This window comes from Chaetodon trifascialis, chromosome 4 (genome assembly GCF_039877785.1).
Source record: "Chaetodon trifascialis isolate fChaTrf1 chromosome 4, fChaTrf1.hap1, whole genome shotgun sequence".
Classification (NCBI taxonomy): Eukaryota; Metazoa; Chordata; class Actinopteri; order Chaetodontiformes; family Chaetodontidae; genus Chaetodon; species Chaetodon trifascialis.
The window spans coordinates 21,207,273-21,233,843 of record NC_092059.1 but is presented as its reverse complement, the minus strand read 5'-3'; the positions used below and the strand labels follow the sequence as shown (position 1 = coordinate 21,233,843).

At 41.4% G+C, this 26,571-nt stretch overlaps 2 protein-coding genes across 2 annotated transcripts in view; both read left to right on the top strand.

Moving 5' to 3' along the window:
• The window catches only part of gpc1a (glypican 1a), a 44,692-nt gene extending 39,534 nt beyond the window's left edge, over positions 1–5,158 (top strand). Inside the window, exons 9-10 of the mRNA XM_070961404.1 lie at positions 1,743–1,918; positions 2,387–5,158. Of these exons, the coding sequence (XP_070817505.1) occupies positions 1,743–1,918; positions 2,387–2,568 (358 nt within the window). The 3' untranslated portion in view covers positions 2,569–5,158. The remainder of the gene's footprint in view (positions 1–1,742; positions 1,919–2,386) is intronic.
• Positions 5,159–7,583: 2,425 nt separating this feature from the next.
• LOC139329849 (ephrin type-B receptor 1-like) overlaps positions 7,584–26,571 on the top strand; it is a 79,309-nt gene continuing 60,321 nt past the window's right edge. The window contains exon 1 of the mRNA XM_070960426.1: positions 7,584–7,816. Coding sequence (XP_070816527.1) covers positions 7,723–7,816 — 94 coding nt within the window. The 5' untranslated portion in view covers positions 7,584–7,722. The remainder of the gene's footprint in view (positions 7,817–26,571) is intronic.

Genomic DNA, 26,571 nt, shown 5'->3' with positions numbered 1-26,571 from the left:
GCTGACTGTGTGTGACAGATTAAGGAAATGTGGAATTTGTGTGTGTGTCAGTGTGGCAGAGAGTCAAGTAGAGATATGATGGAACCGTTTGAAACTCTACAGCGACATCTTGTGGTTTTCTTGAGAGCTCAATAAATGTCACACAAAAATTACAACTCTAATAAATCCTCTGAGTGGAAGATGGAATATGGGTTTGGAGTATGGACTTTAAATAGGGTTATTTAAAATTGTAAGCTGCTTCAAGAACATAAATTAAATCCCACCACTAGGCACATGGTGTGTGTGTGTGTGTGTGTGTGTGTGTGTGTGTGTGTGTGTGTGTGTGTGTGTGTGTGTGTGTGTGCGTGTGTGTGTGTGTGTGTGTGTGTGTGTGTGTTTTTGTACCTCTATCTTTATGAGGACAAAGAGTTTTAAACTTGAAGTTGAGGAGCTGAGGACACTTCTTTAAAGGGACATTTGGGAGTTAAAGGAAAGGTTCAGCTCTCTCTTACACTCATATAAACACTGAAACAGGTCCTGTTCATACTGACCGTGAAGACATCTCCTAATACATTTCCATTGGAGGACATGAGTGACAAAGTCCCCAGTCTTGCTAAAGGGGAATTTCGCACTAAAGTAACATTAACTTTGGAATAGACCCTTGTGATTTAACTCAAGGAAAGGAAAGGATTGTGGGTTTCATTGCCCATCTTCTCCATTGAAAGCACTTCGGGAAGGGTTTCAAAGTTCATGTGGTCCACTGACTCGATTTGAAAAGAAGTGAATTCATCTTTAAGACTTGGTTTTAGGTTGAAGTTTAGTTAGACTGAGGTTACAGTATATACCTGGCAATAATTCAAAATGACTGTACTTGTATCTTGACAATGTGACGGCATAGTATTGTTTTACAAAGTTCTGTTGTATTAAATGTAATTGTGAATTATTGTTTTGCTTAAATTAGAGAATCAAAGACCACAAGAAAAAAATTGGTGTGTGGAAGTGAGCTTACCAGACCTCTGTTAGCCTGCACCTCCTGTCTGACTGAGGCTAGCACTCATATAAACACTGAAACAGGTCATTCTGGATGTAATCATTCCTGTTCATACTGACCGTGAAGACATCTCCGAATACATTTCCATTTCCATTGTAATAATATTTTATGTAATATATTAGTTGCTAGTAGCAGCCAATATATTTCATTGGCATAACACACCTGAATATACAATCAAACTGTAAACGGTCGAGTTGAATTGTGGGTAAGGTTTTGACAAGAAAGACGAATAGATGGAATGAAAAACAAATCCCCAGTTCTAATGCATCAGTGTACATTGCCACCAATGTTAAAGGAGTACAATGCTGAATTGGTGGAGTTCTCTTGTCATTGATGGTCCCCATAAGTACAGAAGTACAAGTGTGTGTGTGTGTGTGTGTGTGTGTGTGTGTGTGTGTGTGTGTGTGTGTGTGTGTGTGTGTGTGTGTGTGTGTGTATGTGTGTGTCTGTGTCTGTGTGTGTGTTTGCTTGTGTGAGTTGCATTCCTGCACTTCAGTCTATCTGCTGACCAGGCGCTGTCAGCACAAAGTGCCACATCTAATTTACAAGATTGAGCACAGCTGTGCACATTTACTGACTGACTGACTGCATGTGTTTACAAGCAAACAAGATATTCCAATAAAGCCGTGCTTTAAGCTAACATTTCACCAACCGGATGTTTGTACGTTTGTTTTAAGCTGAACTTCCCTAACGATGTCGCCACATGTTTCAGGTATCTTCCAGAGATGATGGGTGACGGCTTGGCCAATCAGATCAACAACCCAGAAGTGGAGCTTGACATCACAAAGCCAGACATGACCATCCGGCAGCAGATCATGCAACTCAAAATCATGAGCAACAGACTGAAAAATGCACTGGATGGCAATGACGTGGACTTCCAGGACGCAAGTGGGTCCCTTTCTGATGTTTGTGCTCTAAAAAGTAGTTTCCACTGTTGATATTTTATACATACAGTATAAACATACAATGATAATACTACTACTACTACTACTAATAATAATTATACATACATACATACATACATACATACATACATACATACATACACATGTCCCACTGCATGAAGCATTTAAAGGTTTGGTTCCCTTGTTGATGACATCTGGGGCCTGAGGAGTAAATACCCCCAGCTAATGATGAATGAACTTAATTAAAACATTGATTCCATTCACGAAGGTCAAATGGTCCCCACTCAGCAATTAACACTTCAAAACTGAAATGTGGGAGCTTATCTGGCGCGACTGAAGATGATACCTTTCATGCCAAGAAAAGAAAGAGAAAACTCATCTCCCTCTTTTTATGCCACAATAAATCATTTCCCATTAGAAACACGTTTTCTGTCTCTCTCACGACCTTCAGGTGATGACATCAGTGGCTCAGGAAGCGGCACGTGCGTAGGTGGTCAGTGTTCTCGGAGCAGACCAGGATTATACGCCTACCCGCCAGACAACAACCGAGTCAGAGGCGCCGCCATGTCTCAGAGCCGCCTCTGTAGCCTCCTACTCCTGCTCCCACTGGCTGTCCTGCTGCTTCAGCGATGATGGACCGCCACTGCCTCCAATCAGACTCTGAAGTCGAGGGTAGGGCGGGACCATAGGATGGACAAAAAGGGGTTTGGTGGGGGAAAAGATTGGAACTTAACTTTGCCAAAAAAATGAAAAAGACATCTTGGGGAATGAATGAACATTTTCTTTGACCAAGATGAGCAAAAATTGACAGTGACAATATTCTTTATTTTGTTTTGCTCGGTTCCAGTTTGTCGTAGTTTGGATGTGATTCGTTGATGTGGTGATTTGTTGAGCTGGTTTCAATGGATTCTTGTGGTGAGGATGGTTGGAAGAAGATGGAGACGAGGAAGTCGATGAAGACAAAGAAGAGAATGATGAAGATAATGATGGGGTTATTGATCATATTTACTATCAGGTCCATTTAGGTCCAGTCTCCAGTCAGCAGGGGGCAGAGCTCAGTGAAAAAAGGGGTAGCGCTCTGATATGTGGTGCGTTCAACAAGGCTTTTTTGTTTCATTTCATTTTCTAACTAGAGTCGAGGTTGTCCACCTTAACAAACATTGTGTAAGTTGTAAATGTTTGTGTACATTAGCTAAAAGACTGGCACCATATTGAGCCATGAATGTACAGTATAATACTATATTGGCAATGAATCCCCCATAATCTGTGATGTGGTCGTCCAGATGTTTTGGTGTGTGTTGGCATAAACAGATACACTCAATAGGATTTCTTTGGAATATTGCAGATAAATTATCACACTCCTGAAGTGTAAGAGATGTCGTGATTGCAAGATTTTACCTCACTTTTACTGTATACCCAAACATTTCAAAAGAAAGGGAAATGATCACTTTTTTAAGAACTCATCACCTTTGTGAAGAAATAAGCAGTCTCATCAAAGCACAGACAAGCAGTTCCCTTAAGTTCTGTCACTTCTGCTGCAACGAAGACAGAAAACTGCACGTTATTCTGACGCTTGTGGTTGCAATAACCACAAAAATCTCCCCAGAGAACATTTCATGACGCAGCGGTGCCAGAGATGACTCCTTGTTGAACGCACACCTGCGTTAAGTAACTGACTGAAATGAAGTCTTAGAGGCAACACAGTGGCTGACATACAGTACGTCAAACCAAAGCACTTGTGACACTGTACACTTTTTTTTACATTTTTTGACAGCAGACATTGCCCCAAGTACGTTGAGCATTGGCGGCAACATTTTCACCAGGTTTGTAACTGCACAGTGTTAAAAGAAAACAGAGGTTTGCAGTTCAGTTTTTGTACATACAGTACAGTATTGACAACATGTATACATGTGCCTGGTGATGTGTCATTTACTCGGCATGCCTTTCTTTCAGTCTCAACTATACTGGTACATGTGGGACTCCTGATTCACGCAAGTCTTGCACACACACATTGACACACACTGGGGTTGTGTATTGAGCTGATTTTTTTATTCATCCGTGTATTTAATCACACCTTTCATTCATTAAACTGTTTGATTGTGGCAGTGGATTTTACCATGTACATTTTGATTGGATTATTATTGCTGAGCTACGTCTTTATTTAAAGGAGCACTCCACTGACATTAGAAATATTGAAATGTCTCAGCAGCTGCAGGATGTCCAGGAAACTTTTTACAGATGTTCAAGTTCCCCAGAGGAGGGATCCCGATGACTTTGGTGATCCTCTGGTTTTCCTTTAGCACCTCAATGAGTTTGGTACGTGGTTTTAAATGAGATGTCTCAACAATTACAAGATGGATTGACATGATATTCTAATCGTTTTGATGGTCATCAGGCTAAAATTTAAATTCCTTCAATACTTTATAAAATCATTCAGCCACAGCTGTACTCTATGTTTTGTGCTACTTAGCACATTTGCTACCTAGCATGTTGACATATGCTATTAAAATAGTGATCATGGTAAGCATTATAGCAGGTGTAATGCTTCATCACCTTGCATCATTCAGTATGTTAGCCTTGTGACTGCAAGCATGTTAAATACTGACGTTAATATTTAGGTCAAAGCACAGCTGTGTTCAACCTCTTGTGAGTCCCCGAGCTTCATTTTTGGAGTCATCTGATACAGCTTTTCATACAAGTATTCAGGAATCCACCCATTAGGTGCAGAGATATGACCAGACACAAGTTACTTTGGTCATCAAACTTCCTGTACTTGATGCTCTGCGGCCACCACATTTAGTCACTTGATGATCAACGTACCAGCTGCACTGCAGCTATAAACACATAGCTCTTTGTAGCAGGCACTGACAAGCCTCATGTGGCCCTGCAGGAGAAGAACAGGACCACATGCTGTCTGTGGGGATGACAATCCGGCACCAGTCAGGGGTTTGGGGTTCATAAATGATTTATTTTCCTGATGCATATAGTACAATAGAAAGAAACAGAGCAGCAGGCACATGCACAGGCACAAAGATTCTATTTTTAAATGGTGGAAAAGTATTAAATGTGCATGGCTCATATTTCATTTCTCAACATCAGTACCTTATCTGTGACTGACAGAGCAAACCCCATTTGAACATTTACCCTTTTTCTGTATCACGTGTCTCTCCTGAAATGTGTCTTGTCCTGTACTTGTGAACAATAGAAGTAAAGGAAGAATCTGAATTTCACTGAGATGTGGGAGGACACGTGTATTCGCAGTCTACCACACTGTTGACTCTACTTGACTGTGTCTAGACATGATTTATCGACGCTCAGCACCCTCCCTGTCTGTCCGTGATCAAAGTTTACTCACCGTTTTAACTCCCCCAGGTGAGAGTTACTTCAAAACAAACGGCTCCACAGCTCTTGCCGCACAAATTTAAGTGATGCAACTTAACTCGAGATACAGTTAAAACGTAATTGGTCTGCTCGTGTGGCAGCCGGCGGGTGTATAATCGATTTTTGGGTCTCCACCTGTGGTTTGAAATGAAACAGGATCAGTGTTGATGTGTTTTCTAAACGATTTGAAATGCTTCCGACTGCTGGCTTTAAGATAAGATGAATCTCCCTCTCTTTGTCTGCCTCTCACCTCCACACAGACATGTACACGACTCTTTGAGATACAGGTCGATGTGTACAGGATGCGATAGCCACTGAATAAAGGCGATTGTTGGTGTACTACATGGTGCATTGTCATAAAAGCTGTGGACAACTGAAAAGTCATATTGAGAGACTGTAAATGGACTGTCACAGCAATGATCAGCCCTGCTGTGTTGTTTAGCAGCTTTTTCCCTTCGTATAGACAGTGTAAGAGACAGGAAGCTGCAGGAGATGAAGGAGACGAGAGACAGGACAGAAACATCAAGAGTGAATTGATCCAAAGCCATCAGGGGCTGAAATGTATCTGAGTGAAGTCTTCAGATTTCATCCTGCAGTTGTCATTAAAACTTTTAGATTGTTGTTACAGCTGTTGCCAAGGGCCAACAAACTTTTAAGTAGTTGCTATCCAGTCCTTGCTCCATCGTATTGCCACTAGGGGTGCACCAATCCAAATTTTTCTCCCTTGTAACAATTGCAGTACCTCAACTCAGACTATCTGCACATACCAACTATTGGTCCATTACTGGTTCTCCATCGCCCCCTGGGAACCCACTGTTTTCTCTGTAGGATAACATGCAGCCAGGGGCTGAAACAGATGATTTGGCTATAACATACATAGACAGAGACATTAAGATAACATGAAGACCCATATTTGATCTTAATAGTTATTTTACATGAATTCTTTATTCTTCTTTAAATCAAACATGACTCACAAACAACCTTGGCAGGTCTTTTTTTTAATTGCTTGGAAAATAGGTCATATTGATTTACATTTGTGCTGAATATTTTCCATTCAGTGGTAGCTCAGACAGTAGTGCTGTGATCGATGCAGCAGTGTGATGCAGGGAAGATGTATTGCTTGAGCATACTTCAGTGTGAACAGTCTTCTGGTAATGGCATGTGTAATTGTTCGTTTAGTAGGCAGCAAGCAGCACATACTGATTGAGTATGTAGTTGGCTGTATATCAGTATGCAACTTCGAACAGAGTCTGTCACAGCAAAACAAACACAGGTTTAACTGATACCATCTGAACAAAACATTTCATGGTGAACATGAACAATAACTTAGAGCTTGAATCTTAAGTGTTGAACTTTTACAGCTAAAAGTCAGAATGTAGAGGATGAATCTTAATAATGCAGAGAATGTAATCCTGACATGCTCAGTGTTACAGTGTTTGTCTTTGAGAGTGATCGCTTGTTGGATTGTGTTTGTGATTGTGTTGCTGGATTCCTGATGGTGTCCTGATTGATTAATGATGTGACTTATAGGTCAGCTTATAAATACACAAAGTCAAGTCAGTTTTTATTTATGGCTCGTATCACAGATCACAAAATTACCAAAAGGCTGACGAAATACATTAGCTCGTAATGTTGTTTTTAGTGGTGATCAATAAATCAGATGACAGATTAATTGCCATGACCTTTATATAAGGAAACTGGAAGCAACCATGATGAAAGCAAGACAGCTGAAAGCGGACGAGTGGTGCTCTTTGCTTTTATTTTGATCAAAATAAAAGAACTGTTGAAATGTGATCAAAGTCCTGAATCAATCTCTAATTTGTTAGTTTGCTGTTTGTGTTTAGGACTGGGCTGGACATCAGGAGACATTATTGGCTTACCTATTTCACCTGATAGAATTCTTTTATTGCAGCATACGGTATTAAAAAAAAACAAAAAAAAACAGACCAGAGCATCCATCCCATCCTATCTCAACGAGGCACGAGCCTCCACACCTGTGCATGTCCCTGAGGGGATCAGCCTCTATTTTAACAGAAGTTTAACTGCCGTGCAGCAGATTGACCGCTGGGGGTCGCTGTCACGTCACACAGCCTCATGCCGGGGCGGGGGAGCCCTGACCATTGGGCATTCAGCTTCGGGTCAGGTGGGAAAGAACGGGTGATTGGTTTGCGATCCGCCGTACTCTCTCCTGATTGGACAGAAAAGGTGTGAGAGAGAAGAGGTTGAGAGTAGAGAGAGCGGAGATCCAGCAGCAGTCTGTCCGCTTCAGTCCTCGCGCAGTCTGCCGGTGCAGCACGCACGCACGCACACACTCACACACACGCACTCACACAGGAGGCTGGGATGTGACTGTAACCGGAGGAATACAACGTGTTTCTGTGGGATTTTTTTTCTGTCATTCGGATAATGGGAGAGGACAGGCGGGGACTCATTCTGGCCATGCCGGTCACTTGGGTTGCGGTTCTTCTCTGTGTGGTGACTTGGGTATGCGCAGTGGAAGGTAGGTGTGCAAAGAGGGGACATTTGACAGTGTTCAGATGATGCAGGGTGTAGGCTTGAATTAATTTATGCACTCACTGTGATTGAGCAAGGCTGCCCTGTCAACTCACATGTTTTACAATCATAATCCATGTAAATACACATTCAGGTTAACTTCGCGTCGTCTGTCTCTTATTGCGATAATTAAGTGGCATTGCTCTCAGATCTATCGCAGGAAGTTTTCCTGTTCGGCAGGGTGATCTGGGTGTGTTTGGGCTTTAATATGGATGAACTGCCTGTCAGCACTGGGATTTTGGACAGTGCTGGAATGCAACCATGTCCCATCGGAGGTTAAAGACACTGACGCTGCCCGTGTGTCACTGTCTATGTATGTGTGTATATGTGTATGGAAAAGTAACCCGAAGGCTTTGTGTGCCACTCCTCCAGCTTGTAAAAACGTGCGTTATTCCACATTTATACAATCTATAATCCTTCTTAAGGCACATAAAATACATGCAAAATACTCCCGAGCATGAAATAACATCATAATGTTTCCTCCAAGCACAGGTTTTAATGAGAGCGTTGGACTGGTGTGACATTAAAGGCTCAGGTAACCTGTAATGTTCTATGACATGAATACTGAAGCATGGAAAAACATCACTGCTCCCTCCTGAGCGCACTGTTGTGGCTCTATTAACATGCTGCTGCTCACCTGGAGCGCCCAAGTGAAGCACATTTGTAGCTCACAGGTGCTCAGTTACTCCATGTCGCTGCTGCCACCTCCCCAACTTCTCCTCCCATTCAACATCACCTCTTGCTCCTCCTCCTGCTGTTTCCTCCTTCCTGGACATCACCTTCTGCTTCTTTTGTCCCATCCCTCCTGCTACTTCTCCCACAGCGTGCCTGCTGCTCCTCCTCTCAGAGCATCAGATTTGATTCCTGCTGCTCCCTGCTCCTTCTCCTACTCTTCCCCAAGCATCTCCTGCCTCATCTCCCTTTGCTTCTCTTTACACATCACCTCCTGCTTCTCTTGCTGCACCCCACCAAGTATGACTTCCTTCTACTTCTCCCATTACCAACTGATGCTCCTGCTGATTCAGCCCCTGCTCCTCCACAAACATCACCTCCTGCTGCTCCTTTTTGGATGGCTGTAGTAGCTTCTGCTCCTCCTTGATCGTTTTGGCTCCGTCTGACATTTCTCCCCAGGCATCACTGACTTGTTTCTGCTGCTGCTTCTTCTTTCTAAGCATCGCCTCCGACTCCTCCCTGCTCCTTCTTCTACTCCTTCCCAAGCATTACCTCCCCTTGTTCATCCACATGTATGACCTCCTGCTGCTCCTCTTTGAGCATCTCTTCATGTTGATGCTCCTCCGTGTGCATTACCTATTGATCCCTCTGTTCTTCTAAAGCATCACTTGTTGTTGCTCCTGCTCCCTCTGCACGTAATGCATCTTTCAGAGCTTCGTCTCCAGCTGCAGAATCAGATGCCACTCTTGCTGCTCCTCCTCAAGCACCACTTAATCCTCTTCCTCCCCAGGCATGACCTGCTCCATTTTCTTCTCCTCCCCAAGCATCACCTACTGTCTGTCCCTTTGCTCCTCCTGAAGCATCACTTCTTGCTCCACCCGCTGCTCCTGCTGCGTCCTTTGCTCATTGCTCCATCTCTAAAAGGTACCAGTGCTACCTCCTTTCTGTTCTTCTTTCTACTCCTCCCCTTGCCACCTTCTCAATACCCCATTCTCCTCCTCTTCCTCATCTTCTTTTCCTACATCTTCTTTACCAGTCTTTAGACAAGTTCCCTCCCAGATTTGTTCCACTTCACCTCCCTTTTGCTCCCTTTCCTGCTCCTCCTGCCGCATCCCCTATCAGTCTCCCCTCCCATGTCCTCTACCACTTCTCCTCCTGCTCCTCCTCCTGCTGCTGTCCCTTATGGAAGTGCTAGATTAGTCTACTGCTGTGTTTTAATGGTGCGCGTAATGATGGGCTCCATAGTGAGTCTCCCCCATTATGAGACATGTAAATGTGTTGAAGGGCAGGTCTATTTTGATTAAACAGAAAGCTGAGTTTGTGTGTGTGTGTGTGTGTGTGTGTGTGTGTGTGTGTGTGTGTGTGTGTGTGTGTGTGTGGGAGAGAGAGGTAGGAGGTTAAGATAGAGAGGAGAGACAAATAGGTACTGTGTGGGTGGTGGGTTGTTTTGTGGTCACGGTGGCCTTTTCATGGTAAGTAGCTGCCTAATGAACTGGTGTATAAGCTGATCTGAGTCTGTTGGTGTAAAATAGACCCACTGCTGACACAGTCACTGATGTTACCTCTGCTCTGTTTACACTTTATTACTTCTCCCAAACTTCCAGACTTTTTATTCTAGAGTTCGACGATAACATGCACTGGACTGATGTTATAGGTTCATCTCAGCTTAGCTTAGACCAAACGATTAATCCATTAATTGATCAATCAGGACAATAACAGACTGTGAAAAAGGCTTATTACAGTTTCCCACAGTGCAAGCTGACATAGTCAGATAGCTTTTTTCTCAGACTAATTTGGATTTGAGAAGCTGCAACCACTAGAGTTGTCTTGGTTTTGCTTGGAAGATGATAAATATTGTTCCTGATTAATTTCCTTTCCACCCATTAATCAATTAATCAGCTAATTGTTTCAGCACTAATCTGTTGATACACAGTGTATAATGGTTGGAAAAGGGTTCCCTGTAGCTTTGATTGCATGGAAAGAAACAAAACACACTTAAATCAAGTATAAATTAATGGATAATGACGAGTCATGACAGGCTGTTTAAATTCTAATGAGGAAATCATTATATGTTGATAAAATAGCTTAACCAAAACACACAACTTCATTTAATGTTAATTATTGTTTTGAATGTGTTGGGCTTCAACGAACATATATTTTCATTGTCAATTCATTGGATTTTTTTTTAAGTGATTAAGGATTTTTCAGTTTACTGACATGTGTCAGTGAAGTCAGTGAAGCAACAAATCCTCATATTTGAAAAGCTGTGCTCACAGAATATTTAGCATTGAAAAATGATTGAAATGATTAATCAATTGTTAATAAATTAATTAAAATTAATTAAAAGAAAATGTGAAAAACTGTGAATCAATGAATCGCCCCAGCTCTACTACAGTGTAGTTTATTATTAGTTATTTAGGTTTGATGAGACTGAAATATACAACAAATCTCTCCCACGTGTTACATCTGCCTTTATTATACATAAGTTAATTCCCAGTGAAGTTCAGTTTATATTAATGTATTAATCTCAACTATTGATAACGGCATCTGATTCAAAAATCTGTTCTCAGTCAGGTGTTTCCTCTGCCTGCTGCGATGTTGTTCTGTTTCTCTTGAAATGTCTTTTCCCCCCAGCCCCGCTGATTGCTTTGTATGAAGTAAGAGCTTTGCCAGATTTTAAATTTCGTCTCCATCATGTCTGTTATTTACTAAAGTACCAGCAGCTTTTTGAAAGTGTGAAGTCATGCAGTCGTTTCAGATTTGGGAAAGAGTGAGGATGCAGAAATGTGGGCCAAAAATACTGGAAAAGTTTGCTATCATGAAAAAAATATGAGGAATACATCATTCTGGCTAAAGCTATTTGTTGTCATCTACTGTATGTAGCCTGAAATTGCTGCACTAACACAATGACCTGCACACCCCCTCAGGATTCACGCCTTTTCAGAGAGCCCAAAGTGTAGCACAGTAACCCAGCATTTGACCCTGTAATTTTGAAAGTCAATGCAAACCCTGACCCAGCGGATATCGGTGGATATAAGTGCTACATATCCCGCAAACAGGCCTTGGGAGGGGTGGCAAAGTCATCTGTGTCTGACCCAAATGTCCAGTCAGCAGCAGGCTCTGCCACCGAAATTGCTGATTTGTGTCAGTGTTGAGTGTCGAGGGGTCGAGGAGTTAATTTCTTTCGACTTTCTCATGCAGGAGCTGCTGCTGTAGTTCGAGCCTAATTTAGGAATCCTGAATTTGTGTGCCGCTGATTTTGCCCCTCTACAGAAGCTCGGCTGCATGGAAATTGTGTGCCGTATATATGATTACACTGCGCATATTTCTGCTCCCGCACATAAACTATTCCTGTCCTTTTCCCTGGAGCCCGAACACATACATGCCGTGTCCCATCTGTCATCTTGTGGGAATGCTAAAGGTTAAACATCGTAGATCCTGCTTTAGACGCTGGTATTAACATGACAAGCTGTAATTTGTAACTTTATTCAGTACGGGTGTGTTTGTGCGTGTGTGTGCTACAAATGACGAACAAATGATCTACTCAGGGAAACCCATCACACACTTATTGCGAAGAGATATGCAGATGACACACTGCGCTGCTGCCACACACACACACACACACACACACACACACACACACACACACACACACACACACACACACACACACACACACACACACACACACACACTGTACCCTGCGCCATGCTCTGCCAGCTCATGTTTTAAAGATGTGGTTTCTATATTCATCTGGTGACAGGTTATCAATGTGACAGACAGATAGTTGAACTGGGGAAAAGTAGGAGCTTGGGAGAAGATCCTTCAAACCAGTCCAGAGGCTTTTACTCCATTTTTCCCCCACTCTATTTTTCCTTAGGGCCTCCCTCCAGCATTAAATATTTATTTCGACATAGCATTCAAATTGTTTCAGAATACATTTGGTTGGAACTTGTGGGAATATTTACCCTCAGAGTCCCGGGTTTTTGGTGTGGTATTTCCCACAGAGAACTGGGCATCAAGAGGCAATTTCATATCAGTCAGTCTTAGATTAGACACTATGCGTTTCTATACCCACAAGTTATCAGACTTCAGCATCACAGCTTCAGTGGTTCAGGAAGTCATTTCTAGCAAAACATGCTCAGTGTTTACTGAGATGCGATGAATAAGTTCTGCTAGTGTGAAAATATATCCCTAATCATGAATCTTCACACATTGGCTGTGATTTTTCACACAATTCAACAACCCCTTTCTTATATTCAAGGAAGAACTTGTTTGTCCACGAGGTCTGTGATGAGTCACGTCTGTTGGGAAAAGTAGGATTTTTAATGCATACCTTTGGCAGCATTTCTTTACCAACTGTTGCTGGTCAACCCAGTGCACTTCTGATTTTTGTGGATTAGATCTGAACATGTTCTAAAATTCAGCATTTTATATCTGCAGTTATAGCCAGCAGTTTTTAAGTCCCAAGTAGTCCCAAGTCTCTGAATACTGTCAAATTGAATTATACAACATTTCAACATTATCCATTCAAAGCTGTATTAATACGAGTTAGACCCCCTTCAATGCATAGGCCAAATAATTGAATATTCATGCTATGTGGGACCTGCCTGACACGGCCTTATTTATTTTTTATTGTTCCAGAATTTTACTGCTCAAAGTGTGAGAGCTGAAAATTAAACATCTTTTGGCAAGTCCTCATTTCCGTCCCTTTACCCAACTCAAGCCTAAATCAAGTCTCATGTCTCTATATTTGTAGCAAAATCACACAAACACACACACAAACACACACACACACACACACACACACACACACACACACACACACACACACACACACACACACACACACACACACACACACGCACGCATATGATGGATCTCACTCTTCTTTTGCTAAATGCTCCACTGTGTCCACCAGAAAGTTGCTAACTTTGTCTGGCATTTGGTGCTTAGCAGGTAGTTTAGAGTTGGTTTATCGGGGCCTTTATGCTGAAAACAGCTGTCTGCTGCAAATGTGTTGGAGAGCTTTGAGACTGAACCAAAACAAAACCAAAATAATGAGCTAAAAGACATTAAAATTCTCAGCAGAGCTGAGGGGAACTGCAGAGCTTGTGATAATTCTCTGTTGACTATAGCAGCCTTAAGCTTGACATGGAAAATCTGTGCTGGCTTCTGAGAGGGAACTATAAGCTTACAATATGCAGGCATCTAGGAAGAGCCGTGAATAACGCAGCTGCATAAAACCTGCCAAGTGAATATATTGTTCATATCAACAACAGTCAGTCAGCGTCTAAACCACCTTCATTACAAACATTTAACTACAATCACTATTTCTCCTCCACAGCTGCCATCGCTGACATGTTTAAAAGCATAAATTGATTTTAACTGCAGAGATGCAGAAGGCTTGCACATTATAAAACACTTCACCATCCGAACTCTTCAGGTTATTTGCATAACAAACCAGTCTAAATAGATTATATTTCCCTGATATGAAACGATAATTGATACCGTTAGAGAACAGAGCACTGGTGGGCATAAAAGGAATGAAAGGACCCTTTGTTTTCACCTAGAATTCTCCCCTTCCTTTCACTTGGGTCCATTATACTGTCACTTCAACTAATTTGCAGCTCAAAGAGTCACATCAATACACCGCTATGTTAGACAGACGTCAATGGCATGCTCTCTGAGTTGCTCTGCCTTCTCCTTTTCAACACACAAGGTAAGCAATAGCATCAATTACCCTTTGTTTCAGGCCATGGCAAAATAATTTCTCCACACTCTCATGGTAAAATAAAAAACACCGTAATTTATCCTGACCCCAGGCCTCTCGCAGACTTCTTTACCTACTGGCCATAGATAAGAAGACAGGAGAAATGTGAGAATCTGAAATATGCAACCAGTGCTTTTAAATGCAAATGGGCCATAAAGGGAAGCAGAGATTGCTCCAGATTGTGCTCGTTTAGTTTCCTGTAGTCATGGCACAACGACATTATTCTTCTTCACAAATATGGTGTTACATGCATATTACCGTGCGCTGCTGGCACCCAATATACAAATTATGGAATCGTAAACTTTTTTGTACATTAATAGCACAATTATGTCCATTATAGTGAGGACAAGTTGGAATTGATTGAAAAAAATAGTTTAGAATTGCAGCTGTTCTTTTCAGTATTGTTTAATCGCTTATTTGTTGTTCCCAGAGCCAAATGTGACACCATCCCACAGTCTGAACTGAGCAACATTCATTTTATAATCATATAACATAACGAGGAGATGAAAATTGTCACATCTGCACAACTGGAATTAGTGACTGCTTGGTAAATCACTTAAAACATGAATTGATCCTGTTGAATCTATTAATTAAACAACTCTAATCATTTTAACGCTAATTTTCATTAAATGTAAGTGGAGTGATTTCATTCTGTACTCTCAAATTACAGTTTATAAATTAATAAACTACAGTACACTAAATCAGTTTATTAGTTAATTACTATCTAACATATTACAGAATAACACCATAAAGCATATTTAGGAAGAGTGTAACAGTTACTACATGCAGTAATTCTCAAACTTTTGAGGATCGGCTTGACATCATTTTTGTTGCTGTGCGTTAATGGATAGCTAGCAAGCCACTGGTAAACCTGCAGCCAGGTCTCACAGGTTTTGATCAGAGCTGGAATGCGCTGAAGCCCCTGAGCTTCGCTGCAGGGACTGGCCTTCTGTGTGCAGTCACTGGAGCTAATGTGAAGGGTCCTGTGACTGTGGCACGAGCTAGCTGTTCATGGTTATTAAATAGTAATGCTTCCAAACCACAGACAAGACAAATAGCCAAACCACAATGTCTCTTTCACTTTTCATACGTGTTAAACACAAATGAGATGTGTGGGAGAGGAGGCTTTGAAGCATGTTTGATGGAGGCTTGAGTAATGTAACCAGTTACTTTGCTGTTCAGTGATAATTGCAGTATTAGCATTAAAAGCAGGGGCGTCATGTGTCCATTTATTCTTTTTCTACATCTCCTTTTTTTCTTGCTATTAATGCTGTCTGTATCATATCTTATGGAAGCCAGAATTCTGGGGGGTGGGGCGCACATTCATAGCAGGGGGCATGAGGGCGCTTCCCCAGAAGAACAAATGATGCAATTTCCTGCAATTTGACACATATATTCAAAGATATTTGTGGGGATTATGTTGAAACTTCACTAAATCCGTTTTTGTAGTTTCATAATCTCTCATTTCATATTTGGGTAAATACTGTAGATATTATAGTAGATACTAGGGCTGTCAGTTTAACGCGTTAATTAGATTAATTAATTACGCTGCAAATTAACGTGCTATAAAAATTAACGCAATTAATCATGAGTGGCAAGTCAATGCGCAAGCATTTTAAATTTGGCCCTTTGAGTGACCCGTAGGCTGCAGTGGCAGGTCGCATCCTACCTGCGCCACTAGTCAAACGCAGGGTGACAACAGACATGGATGCGACACCTTGTGAGGCAAGCCTACTTGGACCTTTGAACGGCAAGTTTATTTATAAAAAGAACAAAGACGGGACTATTAACAAGAACGCAGTGATTTGTACCTTCTGTAAAAAAGAATGTTCCTATCACCGTAGCAGCTCCAGCCTGAATTATCATTTAAACGCTACATGTAAACATGTAGTTGCTGCTAGTGCCGCTAGTGCTACCGTGAGCTCACTCCGCCAACCCACACTTGCTGAGTTAGGAAAACGAATGAGCAAAGCCACGACAGAAAAACTGACAAACTCAATCGCAGAGTGGGTTGCTGCTGATTGCAGGCCGATTTCAGTCGTGGAAGACGAGGGCCTAAAAGAGGCGTTTCAGATAGCGTCATCTGACTCTAATTTCCAGCTACCGTCGAGAACTACAGTGATGAAAAGAATTCACCAGCTGTAATGTGAATGTCAGTGAATTGTAATGTCCTAGAATTCAAATTCTTTATTTGGGGACCTTTAGCAGATATGAGATTAAAATGCGATTAATTAGATTAATTAATTACAAATCCTGTAATTAATTAGATTAATTTTTTTAATCGCCTGACAGCACTAGTAGATACAGTTCACAATGAAGATACAGGGCACAAACTCACACAAAAAGACTATATCCACAATGCAAATTGATAAAGAGAACAAGCTGCAGATGAAAGGAACCTGCCAACATGGAAATAACTGTATTTTTCGAACACAATGCCACAATGCACAGGAAGCAACATGAGCACAGATGAGACTGACATCACACAGCAGTGTCTGCTCCACAGCCAATGAGAGCTCCGAATGAGCAGCGGTAACCTATTTTCACTTCATAGAAGTGTGGAAGTTGCATGCCTACTATCACATCTGCCTGTAAGTCTCCAAAAGGAATAACTACCTCTCTCTCCTCTCTGCCTCAGCTAATATCTTGAAAGAAAACTATGGCTATATTTCTCAAATGTAATTAAGTGTGTATGAGTAATTAAATTTCATTTTCAGCTTGAACGGGCATGATGTATCTGATTAAAAGTACACTCTGTTTCTCTATTCTGTTCTGTTCTGTTCGTCCACACTGCATGCTGCATACTGCGGCTCTGAGCTTTAGACCTTTATAGCTCAGCATATGATTGAACATAATGGCCCATTATTTATTTGCTGGTTGAGAGTGGGCCCTCTGCCAGCCTCTTCAGGGTTCCTGCCGTGGGCATATGGTCTCACAGATAGCCATGCTGGATATTAAGGACTGTGTCACAGTTGGAGCAAAAGAAAAGAGGGAAAAGGACATAATGGGTGAGGCCACGCACATCATGATTTTGCCTCACCTTGAAAAGGTTGTGTGTGTGTGTGGCGGGGGGAGTCCCTCATCAGAAATTTTATTCAGGATTGATTTGAACAGAATACATGTTGTTGAGATCTCAAAATGCATCTAGGGACGAATGTTACAGATTTAAGTGCAAACAAATCAAGGCTAAAATTAGTTGTTGTTTTTTTTCTCCATTCTTAATTAATGTCTCAATGAATGGATTAAAGGATTGAGTCCCAAGTTTTCAAGTATGTCTTGAAGCATTAATCAGGTGTCCAAATGAACAAGGAAGAGGTTGTGCTGCCAGTAATTATTCCCCCTGTTGCAGCTCATTCATATTCCCAGGGTGTCACATACCAAAGCTTTGTCACACCCCTTGCCATCTCATTCAAGGTACGCTTTAGTATCTGTATGAGACACATCAGGCTCTCAGATAACTCCAATGTAAACCCATTTGCAGTAATATTAACCATTATGCTTTAGCAGAGTTTCTAGGACCCAAAATACCAGGGTCAAACAGAGGAGACGGGAAGCAAATGAAAGTTGGACAACAACAGGTGAGGAAGAGGCACCATGATTCAACGAACACTGGTTGTAACCCTGCTGCTTAAATACTGTGTAGGTAGGTGAGTCTTAATTGCGTGATTGGGCACACCTGTGCTCAGGAGGAGAGGAGGCTGGGCCCAACCTGTCGGCCACGCCCTGCAGAAACTCAAACTCAGAGACATATGGAGGGAAAAATACAGGAAAAAAGAGCCCAGTCTAACTGCTCTGACCATTCAACATGTTCTCGTCCCACTGATGCAAAAAAGCCTTTCTCTGAGAAAACCTTTCTAACAGGAGATTAATGACGCGAAAGCAGTTTGATTAGCTTTAGAAAAGATTGTTCATTTTTGGTTTGTTACGAGACATGAACCCCAGTCTCCTGGGTGAAAGTCATGTCTGCACCCCTCTGACTTTTTTTCTCTTTATACTTCATCACCTTGCTCTGAGTGTCTAATATTCCTGTGGACGTGTTTACACTGGAGCTAGTTGAAAGTCTGCAAGATAGGAACAAAAAGAGATCACTTTTTAACTTTTCTAGATAACTAAAAAGGCTGTAACTTTGGACGATCACTTGATTTTTCTGAATTTGCACGGCTGAACCCTCGCATCAGCTTTGGAAGAAGTTGTACACTTTTGGACGAGCACTGTATTTAGCTTGCCAACACTTGCGGTGGTGCGAGCATTGGGAGGGGATCTTTTAATGGCTGATCTGAACATGAGGAACAATGCAGCAACCAAACCTGTTTCAGTGTTCACATGGCTATCTGACTATATTTCATGATAAATGGCCTAAAGGATAAACTGGTTATCAAAACCTTCATCAAAATATTTGCTGTCATTTGAACTCTTGTTCTTGTTTCTTGCAGCTGTCAGACCAAGAATTGTTTCTGAATGTCCAAAAAAACACTTTCCCTCTTATTCATTATTTTATAACAGTTCTCTACCTGCACAGTCCTGTGCTTCTATTTCAGTTTAAACTTTATCAACTCACGGTAGGTTGAGCAAGTGTCCATGTTCTTTTATACTCGGCTTCACACTTGCTCGGTTTCATCCACACCTGCCTTTTACAGCCACAGGCTTCTGTTCTGTTGGCTGCTAAGCTGCTCGACTGGAGCAGTGGGGCATTCAGCTCAGGAACAGAAGGAAACTGGCCACAGGAAAAAGAAAGATTATTGTTCAGGTCTGACACGTGTACTCTGAGTGTCGACTTTTGTCTGGCAAAATGTCACACACTTGAACTGTGCACGTAGTATGACCCCACATTTCAGGCTTTTTTGTGGTTGCATTTTTCCCCTCTTGTTCTCCTTAATAAATTCAACACAACGGGGGCAAAGCAAAAACCAGGGCAGAGCAGACAGACAGGAGAGCGACGGGGGCAATTTTAGTTTGACAGTTTTACTCTGCGTGACAGCAGTTTTGATAGCAAATCTCCTGAGAGCTGCTGAGAGCAAAAGAGGGATGAATGAGGATAGAGAAAGAGTCAAAGCAAGGAAAAGACATAAAGAGAGAGACAATGAACCCGGTGGTTAGTCTTCTGCAGTTTGATATATAGAGCAGAGAGCCAATAAGTGTCAGGTCCGTCCCACCAGGGAGCCATTTTAACAAGCTCTCAGAATTTGAGTGGCTGTTAGCAGACATATAATCTAGCTTGGAAATTTCTGACTGCTGTGGAATTTAAATTTTTGTAAAGATGAGAGCACATACAAAGGCATACACAAGTGAGCAGAATACAGCAAGCTCTTTCTATCAGCATCTGTGCATGTCCGAGCCTTCTGTCTTAAACTTTTGATTGGTCCACCAGAGTACTAATTCTTTTGTCTGATTATTATTTTTATAAGGTATGACTTAGATCATCTGAAATGAGAGAGAAGTCATGGGAACTCCAGGGATGGCATGCAGCACCCTGTTGGTCACGAGCCTGAATCAGTATTCACACTGCAAGCGCACAATGCACTGTGTGCTTTAAGCCACTGGTCTGCCCGGACACTTCCTGAGCTTTGACATATTTTTCATCCCAGAGTGAGAAAATGAATTTTTTATTTGGGTCCTGGCTTGAACCCCCACTGCATTATCCAGAGTACACACACCATCGTGCAGTCTCCAGGCTTGTAGGAAATCTCCTTCACTGGAACACTTGTCGGTGTGGTTTTGAGCAGAGTATGACCAAGTGATTACTACGCTGCACATTCCTTGTTAGGGAAGTTTCCATTTAATTTGATTCTCTTTTCTTATGTCCAAATGAACACAAGAAATCAGTCAGGCACAAATTGAAATCGTGTTCACTTTGAGATTCATCTCCCGTAGGAGCCATGAAGGCAGACCGATACACCTCAGTGAGTGTATTGCTAGGCATGTAGCATCAAGCATGGAGACCTGTCGCCCCGACCATTTTATCTGGGATTCTCCTGTATTTTACTGTATTTTACCCTCCTCTCTCGCTGTCCTCCTGTTTGATTATCTTAGTTGTGTGATTTTTGATTTGTTTATTTAGTTTTTCTGTGATCAGTTTACTGCTAACAAAGCTAGCTGTTATGCTAGCTGTCTGAGGCTAATGCGTTGTTATGTATACTATTATTGCAGTACTTTGTGAAGGAAGGATTAAGCCTTCTTTAGAAAAGACTGACCTTCTCCTCCACATGACTGCTAATCATTAGCATGCTGACAGGTTCTGTCAGTAAGACTCTGAAGTATCATAGCTAAGCGGCAGATGCAGAATTGCCAAAAACTGCAGTTCCTCAAATGGCCACTTAAGGCTGGCTTCAAATGTGTCAATCCCCATTGACCCCCATATTAAAATGCCTAACTGTACAGCAGGATATAAACATGTTTACATCCTGGTATGAAAAACAGTTGTGGTCTCTATAGCTAATTCCCCTGTTCATAACTGTATGATGGCTGAATTGTTATTTATATCAAGACTTAAAGTTATACATAATTATGGGCATAGTCACCTCAGCTCCACCCTTGCACCACCTCTTTGCTTTTGGTGGAGTCAGGCACTGCCACGATGGCGACACCTGGAGTCATTGTCACTGAGCTTCACAATGGTTCTTGTTCTATGGCTGAGGAGACTGTGTCCATGTTTTATACATACACCATATGTCTATGGTCATAGCCTATGACTCATTGGCTAGCATCAGCCTTGACAACAACACACTGATTGATTGACACACATGCAGACAAATTCCTGTTTGATTCAGATGTTTGGTGTATTTCATATATTTTTATATTGGGTTAGGTAATGATTGGTTGGACAGTACATGATGAATGTCCTACTGAATGTCTTCCATCTTCTTTTAAAACTATAATTCATATATTCATATATATTCATATCACTGAATTACTGTCCTGAATTACCAGTAATGATTTAAAATTGCTTCTAGTAAAAAGTCTAAAAGCCATCTCTTGTCTTCAGCCCTTATTCAAGTAGCCTATGTTTGATTTGCTGCATAGCTGTGCACCTCCACACACAGTGAGGGCTGAAGAAGTGTTCTCCACAAACACTTAACATTTCCTGTCAAATTACATTGCAGGGCTGTTTTTCACACTATCACTCAGTTCATACTTCTTGTTTATTAAAACTCTCAAGTAGTTTTGATGAAATACTCATTTAGGTTAACAAACCTAATTTTACTCAAGATGAATGTGACATTGTTTCCAGTGTCATTTTTTGCCCAGATGCAGAACCACACTGCTGTCCAGGCAAGTGTAGAACGAATGGGAATAGTTGTTTTGTGGCCACATCTCAGAAAAAACTGTAGCCGAAAAAGAAAATGACAGTTCAGGGACCTGATGTGGAAGCTGCAGGAGTGACCATGTAGCTATAAAGAAGCTGTAAACAAAGTCAAATATGTATTCTGTCAAAAACCAAGCAATAGGACTGACAAACATAATCCTGCCCTGCTGGTGACATTGATAAAATATTTAATAGGTATTTTGGCAGGATTTTTCTCTCAATAGTCAAACATGACACCAGTTAGATGAGAGTCCAGTGTGTACATCACTTACTCACCCTGCTCCTCTGAGTGAACTGTATTTATTTAAGGGCTTTAGGAGTAGCTGCAAAGGGTAACAGTCAGTTGGGGACCCAGTTTTTACTTGAACACTGACAAACTGTACTTCAAGAGCCACAGAAAGTAAAAGACAGCAGTGAAGGGGGGCAGAGGTCAAGATGGGGAGGAGGGAAGTGAAGGTCCACAGAGGAAAAGTGGAGCTGGACGCAGCCATTGTGCTGCAGTCCTCGGGGTCAGTCAAGAAGGAGACACTGCACATCTCCATGACAGCAGGTCAAGCTGTGTGTGTGCGTGTATAAATGCACTCAGTCAGTGCAATGCGGTTGAGTACACATCACTTGACTTTGATGACCCTCACACACACACACACACACACACACACACACACACACACACACACACACACACACACACACAAAGGCATACACTTTGCACTTACACAGAGTGCACATGATGAGCTTTGTACCCATCAAAGTGACATGGATGAAGCTGCTGATGGCTGAGTGAAAAGCAGAGAGGGAAAAAAAGACAACAAGGTAAACTGTAAGTCACTTGTGAAGCTGTATACCACAGATTTGTCTTTACGTCATTTCCCTCAGTTTAGCTGAACTCAAATTTGACCCCGGCCTCTCCTTCCGTCCCCCATTCCTCAAACTCCTCGGGAACTGATCCTCCTCAGGTTTCTACCTCAAGGAGCACAGAGGTCCCCTCTCAGGGCCAAACATAGCTCTTACATTGCTGGAATTGTTTACACATGCTTGGTTTGCCTTACCTTGCATGCAGAATGTACATAATCATCCTCACTGACTCAGAAAATAGCTGTGGCAGGTCACGATGCAGGTGACCTTTTGGCGAACTCCACCACTGCACTTACACCTCGAACCTCATTGCAGTCTCTTCACCTCTGTGGCTCAAATCTGATGAGTTTCCAGACAGAGAAATGGATTTTTAAGAGTTTTGTTTTATTTTTTATGTCTGTTCAGTGCTTGCAGGATTTCACAGCACCTCTCCAAATTGTGCAAAAGTGGCCTCTGGGCATTTTAATTGAGGAACATGAGATGTGAAATGGTACCTTTTAAAACACTTCATGTAACAATCAAAAACATTCATTCCACCATGTGGAATCAACTTTGATTTGGAATTGTTTGCTAGAGTTAAACTACAGTTTCATGCAGCCTGTTTAATTTGATTTACAAGTTGATTTAGATCATTAACGGGCAGTCAGTGAATCCCTTCTTCTTGAATTCTCTGGCCATCTCGGGTGATAAATGCTTATTACTGGGGTTCCTAAAAATGTATGGCATATTGACATGGTTGAGCCATTAAGGCATTAGTTAGTAATCAGTTTGCTCCGCCACCTCTTTTTTCTGTTGATAAAGATTACATTTCTAAAGATGATTAATGTGTAAGCGGCACTTTAATCTTGTTGTGGTTAAGATTGAGACACTTTTAACTACTTCATACATTTTTGTTACTTTAATCTGTAACACTGGGTCATAATTTATAAACTGATCTTAAATCTTAATTTGAAAAGGAACTACTAATCTAAGATGCAGTACTCGAAAAACACCAACCCAGTACTGCCTTTTGCTCTGCAAAGGTTCCCTCCTCTCACAGGTCGTGCCAGCAGCCATGCTACCTTCACATCGTGGCCTGCAGTGAGTGTGGTACCGTGCGGCTCCACGCTGACATGACCAAGCTTCATACTGTGCGAGCATGTGTCTCTTAGCCATATTGCACATTCTGAGTTAGCATAAGGTGTCTCACTGACTAGCGGATGTCTTCCAGGCTTGAACATCTGTCAACAGATTGACCTGCTGATACACTGAGGCTGTCAGGGGAGATGCAGCAGAGGCTTGGTGGCATGTGGTCAGCTGATATCTCTGTCTTTCTCTCTGGGCTCATTTCTGTCTTTCTGTGGCTGTCTCCGGGGGGACAAGCGGAGACACATGCTGACATGTGATAAACAGATCTGTGACTAATGGTCTGCTTTAATAGAATACAAATGAGATGATTAGACAACCTCCTTCACAAAATAATGCTTAAAGCTGGAGTCTGCTGCTGTTTAATTATATGTACAGTATTATATCCCATCTGTATGGTGGGAGATGGTGTATGGTTAAAGCTGGTACACCGCCTTTGTGGTATGCTTTGATTTTGGGAAATATTGAGTGGCTCGTCACATTGCGTATGACAGTAAACTTTTTCTTGGAATTACAGTATCGGCTTTTTGTTTCTTTTAGCAAACCTTTGTAGATTAAAAGAACCCTGAAGGATAACCCAGAAAGCACTGAAAAGGAACAGAAGAAGAGGAGAAAGAAGAAGATCCTTGCCTGCTGTCAGCATAAAAATGCATGATTTTCAGCTTAGTGCCATTAATGTGGTGGACTCAACAAACACATACTGTAGAGGAACATTAAAATAGATGCAGAGTATGTGCATCAAAGCTCTGTTTAGTCTTTTATACAGCTGAAGCTTTTAGCTAGTTATTAGTTGGTTAATTGATCATCTGATGAAAAGAAAATTAATTAGTAGCAATTGTAAAAATAGGAAAATTGCCAAAAAAAAAAAAATCACTGGTTTCAGCTTTTCAAATATCAGTTGAGCCAGTTTTCTTTCTTACTTCTATTAAAATAAACTCAATATTTTGTTTGGGCCATTAGTTGTTCAAAAGCCATATGTCAACTTTTTTCCGCTATTTTCTGACATTTTATAGAAGTGATTCATCAATTCATTAAGAAAATAATCAGCAGTAAAAACACGACTTGCAGCTATAGATTTTCTAATGTATTATTTTGTTTACTTAGTTTGCTATTAAAAACAATGCATATGAAGAACTGGACCACATTCAGAACAACTTGAACGATCTGTTTCTTCACACAGATATATAATTGTAGGCTCGGATGAAAATGTTGGCTCGTTGCAGTCTTCAGTATGCTGGAGATGTGTGTTTTTCAGACTCCACACTGCCTTCTCAATGCACTTATATAAACTTAAGAAGCTGTAATGCTGCTGTGGGTGTACTCTTTGTGAATATGATGAGCTTGTCACTGTTCGAGATGCAGTGTAGATGTACTTAGGCACACAATGCACAGTGTGGCCCATTTCCTTTCAGCTGACTTCTATTCAGCTACTGTGTCCTTTTCCATTAGGCGCTTTCTGATCACGAGTTGCATCTAAAATTATTTTGGCGCCCCACTTTGATGGACTCCTGTGGGCTTCTCAATTATTGTCAGTTTACATGTCAAAATGCAAAAGAAATATAAAATGTAAGGATATTTGCTTAAGATTGATTTGATGAAAAATGTGGGGGATTTGGGCTTTGATGTTGGGGCCTGGAGATTAAATGTTGGCGTTTGCGGCTGTAATGCTTCAATGTGTAGCTCTCAGTTCTGCCTCGTCTGATTTCGTGTCCCACTCATCTTTCATTTCTGACTGGCAGTTCTGAGACGTACACAGTGAAAACATTGGAAATCTCCTGATACTCTTAAAGCTCTGCTGGATTTTGTTGTATAGTTTTGAGTTTGTGAGTTTTATGAGTTGAAGTTGTCTTATTTACAGTGTAGTGCAGCTGTCATATTAAAAGTGACAGTTACTGACTATTAAACAGATGCTCGTACAAGTTCATTTGAAGTGCATTACTGCATTATAATCATATTATAAGCTAATAAGGGGAACTCCTTTGGTTTTCCCTGCCATGATTAGTACTGTTCAGCCTACAGAAGTATTTATACCCATAATGTCTCATGTCAAGTATAATTGGGCCTTGGGTTTGGAGAGCTCACATTTTGAACAGAAACACTGTGTTACAAACAGGTGAAAATGGAAAAAGCAGTGGGTGCTCAGAGCAGGAAGGGGGAGATGATATTGGCTGTATTATGGGGAATGGAAGATTGAGCATTTTTGTAGCTTGACCCACTCTGGGGACTAAAACTCAGGATAACAGCCTCAGTTCCTTCAGTATTGACTATTCTTTTTTAATCTGTCTCTTGTTAGTTCCCCAATATTAAATCACTGAAGCAGGGACGCAGGAATGGGTTGGAAATGAGAACTGAACATACAGAGCCCTCATGTGAGGAGGGGCTACACAGATACCACAATGAATAGCTGTGGATGAAGGAAGGGGAGAATTTTGAAGAAAGGGTCCAGAATTTTGTGCCTTGCCGCAGCACAAAAATGCACGATTAGGATAGTTTTTTCCTTGTTGATCACTATCAATATATAATCATAATGTAGGGCTGCCGGTTTTAAGATTCTCCTAATATTGCAGCCTGGAGGAACTAGAGGGTCCATTAGTTAAACTTTGAAATACAATTCATTAACGTACAAAATAGAATAACATAATGTAATCAGTTAACTGTGCCAGGGTGGGAAATTAAAGCCAGAAACCAGCCAAATGCTGGTGAAATATAAAAATGGCTGGTAGATTTCAGACACAAAATAATGATTTACTGTTGACGTGGCTTGGTTTGGAATATATTTTGTGATAAAAGAATATATTGAATAGCATCCAGCAGACATTCACATCCACTTTCTTCAGCGGTAGCTCAAACAATGCTTCATGGGAGATCAAGACTGAGATTGTGAGCCAGAGGTACCCATTTCACTTTATATTTGACCTTAAACATAACCCCACTGTATCCCCTGCAGCTGGGATGAATTACTCACCGTTACAAT